At 42.4% G+C, this 7453-nt stretch overlaps 1 protein-coding gene across 1 annotated transcript; it reads left to right on the top strand.

The window, feature by feature from the left end:
• Positions 1 to 1439: 1439 nt before the first annotated feature.
• LOC140228547 (cytochrome P450 1A1-like) lies at positions 1440 to 7083 on the top strand. The gene is made up of 5 exons (XM_072308779.1): positions 1440 to 1574; positions 3764 to 4137; positions 4526 to 5019; positions 5670 to 6138; positions 6911 to 7083. Exons 2-5 carry the CDS (start codon positions 3771 to 3773, stop codon positions 7081 to 7083), a joined length of 1503 nt encoding a protein of 500 aa, XP_072164880.1. The 5' UTR covers positions 1440 to 1574; positions 3764 to 3770.
• Positions 7084 to 7453: the final 370 nt, after the last annotated feature.

Below are 7453 nucleotides of genomic sequence, written 5' to 3'. Positions count from 1 at the left end.
TTATGGAAATTAGATAACGTGATGACATTATCGCCACACAACTCTCTTGGTACCTGGAGACAAATCGTCATCAAACCGTATAATTCCTGAAAATGATTTTTAAAACCAGAAAACATGAAAACGTAGCTCTTTAAAAAAAAATCTCATCAAATTAGATAGATCGCTACATTATAGGCTTGAAAATGCGATGTGTCCAGTGAATAATTACACAATAATAAGTATGTCAAAGGTATTGCTTACCCGTATTCGCAATTTTAGGGGGGGGGGATCTAAGCTGCGTGGTCTTATAATAAATCAAACCGTCAGCGTGTACAGATGATGCTATAATAAAAAAAAAAGAAAAAAAAAACTCTTTAGAAATGATCTGTACATAATTTCATTATCGTTATCATTATTTAGAGCATGTCTGCAATAAAGAACACCTGGAACTATTACTGTAGTAGTTTGCCAAGCAGCAGCTGTTTACTGCAATTTCGCTTAAAAAAAATGAATTCTTGAAGTTTATAAACTTTGGTCTATCCACGTATCAAATAGCATAGTAAAACATGTTGTCAATAATGAGGTAAACGAAGGTAATATGGCAGTCTAAACGATATTCTTCTCTCAGTCACCTCTTGGACTGACATATTTTATGCTGTCTAATCATCAGCCATTCTGTACGGGAGGTCCCTGGTCTGCTCTTGGTTTGATACAGGGCAATAAAAATAACCGGAAGTGGCAGCTAGTGATAAGGAAGAGTCGCGAACATCGATGCACCGTGTTGAGTTTGCTGGAGAGGAAAAGTCCATGCAAACAGAATGCCAGAGGGTTCATTAAAATTGGACTTAGGTCTATGATAAGAGTTATGGACTTCTAAAGTTTCCCATGTCTTCACAAATGAAATCAGGGAGTTAAGTCGCATCCACGCATAACTAGTGATCAGCTAAAACTTGAAGTCTCTCAATGCACTGGACACAAAATCTTCTCTAGACTTCCTCTTTCAAACCTGAAAATAAACAGAGTATCGTTTACATCTATGTCGTGTAATCATCCAGCAGCAACGGCTGCTATATAGGGGATATTTGAGTTGCAATAATTGACCAGAAATATAGTGTTCGCATGATTAAATATTTTTATCAGTTTATCCGAGTCAACTTGAATACGGAATGGATGACCTCTTGTCTCGTTTATGCGTGTTTGTTTTGTCGTGTGTGTGTGTGTTTGTGTGTGCGTGTAAAGAGATAGAGGGGAGAGAGAGAGGGCCAGGGAGGAAAAATGTGTGTGTATGTGTGTGTGTGGGGGGGGGGGGGGGGGAGACTAGACAGTTCCGGGTGTGATCTCGATCTAATTTCGGTCTGAATAAGGAAGTGAGTGCATAGCATGCAAGTGTGTATCTTATGCCCATTGTGAATATGACGGTTGAGCGGTTTCTACGTACAGTGTAGGCTTATTATATTCCAGTAGGGTGTTTTTGCATGCTTTTTTCTATAACTTTGTCAAAAACATCGCCGGCATTGTATACTCACTGTGTGGTGAATTATCTGAACCGGAAGCCAGTGTCTACTTCTACCTTGTCCTAAATTCTCTGGTGTAACGTGAGTATTATACATGCATTATGATTATGCATAACATGCACATTTCTGAACACATGTTCCTAGTGAATGTGTTGTGCGATATGTATCGCAACACATGCACATCGTCCAGTTTGCGCGAGACCTACCAACAGGTTGGTGGGTAAAGTTGTCGACACTGGCGCCAGGTCTGGCGCCGCCATGCGTGAATACTTTCGCGTTGTCCACCACTGTCCACCTGTCAGTAGTCTGCAACATGAACGTGAAAGCAGGGAGGTCTGTACTGAAGAAGATTTCCGCGGCTTCCCTTGGAATTGGAGTGCTCTGCAGGCTCGGTACCGGTCCCGTAAAGTCCGTACTCCAACTGTCTCCAAGTGCGGGGTGGGGGTGGCGGGGTTACATGTACATGCATAATACAGTGTATATTTTTATGTCTCAAATGCAGCTTGAGCTACATATACCAGGACTGGTACAAGTGTATGTATACCATGGTATACTGTAAAACTTGGGTTAGGCATTTTGCAACAGTCTACGCTCTTCGCTCCCTACGCTAAAACGATAGTACGCCATCTACGTTGAATTTCCGTTATAGGTCCCACTTTTGGAGCTTGTCAGAAGGCCCTACGTTCAAAAAAAAAAAAAAATACAATCAGATTTTCGCTTTGATAACACCCAATAAGATTAAACTGTCGAAATGCTACTTCAGGATCTTAAAATATAACATTTTAGCTCTATTTTGCAGAAAACCCCATTCAATTTGGTTTGTTCAATGTGGATTGTTGTAAAGCATGTTATGAGTCTGATTCATCCAAGTTTAGCACTTGGATGCTCTTGTGTGTGTGAACACAATAGACAGAACTTGGCGGGAAGAGATTCCTGACATGCTCTACAAAATTCCTTATTTCTCTTTGACCACTGAAGCAAATCTAATGGGGTTTTCTGCAAGATGTGGGCAATGAGTTGTAGTTTTATATCTTGAAATTATATTTGGATTGATTCACTATTTTTAAAGTTATCATTGCGGAGGGTCCCGTTGCAATTTTTTTTTTTTTTTTTTGGGGGGGGGGGGATATACGGTATATTATTGTTTTGGGTCAAAAATTCATCATCAAGTGATTGGTTGGAAAGGCTTCACGTGATTATATCATTTTTCAGCTAAGCCAGATTTGTTGGTAAAGTTGGCATCTTTGACACTCCAAGAAGTACTGTTTGCACTTCTAATCGTTCTATGAAGACATCTTGCAAATACGTGTAGTATACTATTTGCGAAATGATGTCACAAAGCAGTTCTGAAATCGTGCGCTGCTTCTTAAGGATCAGTGTAGGGTCCCTTCACAATATCGCATCCACCATGCCACTTCTCGCCTAGCATATTTTCCCCTCCTTTTGTTTATTTTTTGTAATCCAAAATGTAAAATAAAATATATTGCTTTAAGAAAATGATTCCGGTTAAAACTATAGGCCTCGGTGCCTCCAAATGAACTATTCACTTTGGGGCTGCACCCCTCAGTGAAAAGTTCTTTTGGAGTCACCTCTGCCCATAGTTTTAACCAGAATCTCTCAAGGCAAAGTATAGTACTTAGAAATCGTCTTCATAGGATGCCCCGGCAGGATGCAAATATTCCACAAAATGTTCTATAACTGCCTTCGGATGTACATCTCTCCGACGATCACGGTAGATTCACTCTCAGTGCGGTCTACACGAAGGCAGATAGGGATGCCAATTGCAATTGTGCTTGAAATTCATAAAAAAAAAACACAACTAAGTTTTCATATAGTAGCTAGGGGCCTCGGAACGTGTTTTTAAACCCAATAGAGTCTGGGTGCAATCTGCCCCCAATCGTTTTTTCAATTGCCACTCAGTATACACGCTTCATTCAATTTAAATTAAGTTCGATGACTTTTTTTTTGGGGGGGGGGGCTGGGGGGTTGTTTTCACACGTTATTATAATTAATCAATCTATTAACGCCTTATCAATATAATCACTATAATGTTTACCTTAGTCTGGTGAAGGTAAATGAAATTATATGTGTTCCGCTACGGATACTTAGGGCCTATCTGCGATTTTTTTTTTTGTAACTCCTCAAAGACAAAAAAAAAAGAATGAAGGAGTAGATTTAATTTGATTTAATTTTATGTCAATCTGCGGTAAACTACTACAAAAATATTTTTATTTATTTCATTTTCAATTTCTATATTTTGTCAAGCACAGATTGTCTATGACTATGGATTTGGCGGACCTTTTGAACCCATACGTCCTGTTGAGCCTTCTAATGGGTGTACTCGTGCTCTACTCCCAGTGGTTCGAAACCCCCGTCTCGCTCCTCAAACCTCTACCAGGACCAAGGGCGTGGCCTTTGGTAGGACACCTCCCGCGGCTTCTCGCGACTGGGTTTGACCTTCGCGTGTTCCATTCGCGTCTATCCGCGTCGTTCGAAGGCGCGCTCTTCAGCTACCGCGTGTTTGGTAAAAATGTGGTCGTCATTCAAGATGGCGAACTCGCAAAGAAGGCCTTCGATGATGCAGATCTGTGTGCGAAGCCGAAGGATGAGTTTCGAGCTAAACTCTCCAAGAGAGTGACGGCAGGTGATGATAGCATTGAATATTTATGGCTCCTTACAATTCCATTTTATATCACACTGTAATATTGCGAGATATTGTCATTACATGATGTGTTTGAAAAAAGTAACATCACACCTTATGTTTTCACATTGTTTTTTGATGATTTTCTTCAAAATAATAACATTGCTGCCTGTTTAAAAAAAATGCAAACGATCTGATCATCATAAATATGCCTGAATTCGCAACAATAAAAACTTCCAAAAAAGAGCAATTTTGGAGATGTTGACATAATAATGAATAAAGTCCCCAAGAAATTCATAGATAGTGTGTCATTTCCGTGGATTCATCCCTGCATGATTCCAGCGTTTCGCACATCAATAAGTTAATGGAAGGCACTACACATGATTTCCAGGTATTGAGACATCGTGCGAGAATGCATGGGAAGAACATCGGGAGGTTCTGGCCGTCTACCTCGGTAGAGAATCCACCAACGACAACATGGAACAAGCGTGTCTAGACGAGGCATCAAAACTAGTGAGGACGCTCCAAGATCTGAAGGGCGCCCCCTTCGCGCCGCGCCGCCTCGTCGTCATGTCGTCGATCAACATCCTCTGCCAGATGCTCTTCGGCAAGGCGTTCGAGCACGACGACCCGGCGCTCGGCCAGTTCGCCGATCTCGTCATCGAGCAGCAGGATGTGGAAGAGAAACTCGGCCTCGGTTGTCACCTGCTGCCTGGGTGGCTTGCCAAGCTGCCGTTCACTTCTGGGAGACAGAGGCGCAACCTGGAGAAGCGAGTGGTGGAAGTTGTGGCTGGATTGCTAAACGAGTGTGTGCCGGGCTCCTCCGCCTCCAGCTGCTTCGTGAGTGTGTATCGCAAGGAGATGGACGAACGCTGGCGCAAAGTGGTATGAATGCATCTTGGTTCCATTTCTCTTCCAGTTGCTGTGATATTCACACCTTTCTGGGATTCAGAGGTTCAATAAAAGTTTGAAAAAGTTAAAAAATAAAGGGTAGTGCTTACTACACACAAGTCAATATCTTATACCACAGACAGATGAAAACCTGAAAATCCGTTAGAACTGACGTGACTATGTGATCGTCCCAGCGCAGAATGTAACAAAATAGGCAAGAAGACAGTATATATATATTTTTTTCAGGGTAATTCGAATTGTTATTAGTAGCTTCATAGCTTCTATTGATACCGTGATCGTTAAATCCAATGCTGATAATTCATTGCCGACTCACTAATCTGCAGGAATTACTTTGGCACATACACACGCACATACACAAAATCAGATGAGACTTAATACTTTTACGGTAGATTAAAAATATAATTTGCATCCTAGCATTACATTTACAGGGCGGATCCAGGATTTTCGTAAAGGGGGGCGCAAAGAATATTTTTGGTGCTACTTCCGGGTTTCATCTCATTTTTTTCTTTTTATTCCTTTTATTTCAAAAAATAATAATAAAGGGGGGGGGGGGCTCCCGGTGCGCCCCCTCTGGATTCGCCACTGCATTTATGCAACAATGCGTATTTTCTTTCTGCTTCCAGGAAAATAATGGGGTATGCTCACTGGACGAGACTGATCTTCTGTGGACGTGCTACGACCTGATTAGAATTGGAGTGCACACGACGTCACAACCTCTTACTGGTACCCTCCTTTCTCTGCCGACTCTCCCTGAAGTACAGGCAAAACTCCAGCAGGACATAGCCGACAAAATTGGGCTGGAGGATGGTCCACTTCCCGCCGATAAGCCGAAGCTTCCCGCGGTCGAAGCTGTTCTCCTTGAAACGCTGCGGATCAGCCCCGACAATCCCCGGTCACTGGTGCGCGTCGCCCTGGCTGATGTTGCGGTGGGGAACTTCGACATCCCGCAAGGCGCTGTCGTCGTCGCCGACGGAGAGCGCATACGTCACGATGCGCAAGCGTGGAAAGAACCGGATAGATTCGACCCCGACAGATTTTTGGCGGCAGATGGCACGATCTCAGTGCATCAGGATGGAATGTTCTTTGGGGGTGGTGAGTATCAGAGGAGAACACTAGCGTGTTAAGGTGGCCTCACACTATGCGGTTTTTTCTTGCGACTGCTTGCGGATTCGAGAAGTCACACGCGGTTCTCGACCGCATGCGACTTCTCGCGACTTGGAGGCGTCCGCAAGCCTTGCGACCTCCTTGCGGCTGCTGTCAAATTTTGAACATGTTCAAAACCTTGCGATCGTCTGCGGTTGCCTCTGCGAACCCTTGCGACCGGCTGAAATTTCGCAAGCCTTGCGGTCGTTGCGCTCACACTATGCGACTCGATGATTGCGATCTGGCAACCGCAACAGATCGCAAGCTCTGCGATCGAAAAAAAAAACACAAAAAAAAAACACACAAAAACGCATAGTGTGAGGCCACCTTAACACGCCCCAAACTCTTATGTAGGGTCTATTTTAGTACCCTGACTCCAAGTGTAGATCAGAAAGGGACTGTAGTGCATAAACCTATGTATAAGATGATACAAGAATACTTTTTCTGAAAGTTTGTCATAATAAGACAAAATAAGATAAACAATGAAAAGATTTTCAACCCTGAAGAAAGGGATTACAATAAACACTGTGATACTTCGCCATCATCTCCAGATCAATGGCTTAGATAAGGATATTATTGTTGACTCGTACTCAGCATGTGTTGAGAATTACTTTGCATATTTTTTTTCTTCACGATTGCCAAGAAGTTTTATTCCTTTCTGTGATGTTATCATGTAGGCTTAATTATAATTCTCCTATACATTATCATGCCAACTATGCAGGAAAAAGGGTGTTTCCAGCTGAGAGCATGGCTACTTCCATTGGTTTCCTCCTTCTCGCTCGCATCCTCCAGAGGCTGACGCTGAGCTCGCCGAAAGACGCATCCGCTCTCTCACCTCCAACTTGTGCCCAAAGTTTGTCCGGAAGACTCATTGCCTCTCCTCGTGTGTCGTAGAGGGCGCAAGATCGTCAACCCGTTCAGTGCCGTATATTATCTTTTTGGTTGAGATTAGGTTTGAGGTTTCCAACGTTTTTATATGATGATTTTTTGAGGTGATGAGAAACCTCTTATGAAATATGAAAAAAAAAAAGCATGCGATTGTGAAAGGACTTCAAAGTTTATTTGATGAAAATTGGTTGAAAATGGCTGACATATCCAAAACAGAGCGATCCTAAAAAAAAGTGGGACCCACCTTTTTATTAGGATTGCTTTGTTTTACTTTTTTTTTATATCTCAGCCATTTCGAAACCAACTTTTGTCGAATAAACTTTGAACTCCTCTTTTATGCTCTTTAACATTTCAGTAAGTGGTTTCTAAGCATCTT

This window comes from Diadema setosum, chromosome 5, assembly GCF_964275005.1.
Source record: "Diadema setosum chromosome 5, eeDiaSeto1, whole genome shotgun sequence".
NCBI classification, from domain to species: domain Eukaryota; kingdom Metazoa; phylum Echinodermata; class Echinoidea; order Diadematoida; family Diadematidae; genus Diadema; species Diadema setosum.
Note: the sequence above shows the minus strand (reverse complement) of the source record. Positions and strands in the feature narration are given on the sequence as shown.

Excerpts from the sequence above, each read along its gene's own strand:
- LOC140228547 (XM_072308779.1), top strand. The coding sequence starts at position 3,771 with ATGACTATGGATTTGGCGGACCTTTTGAACCCATACGTCCTGTTGAGC. Across the intron at positions 4,138-4,525 it reads CTCCAAGAGAGTGACGGCAG|GTATTGAGACATCGTGCGAG; the intron begins GTGATGATAGCA and ends CATGATTTCCAG. Across the intron at positions 5,020-5,669 it reads ACGAACGCTGGCGCAAAGTG|GAAAATAATGGGGTATGCTC; the intron begins GTATGAATGCAT and ends TTCTGCTTCCAG.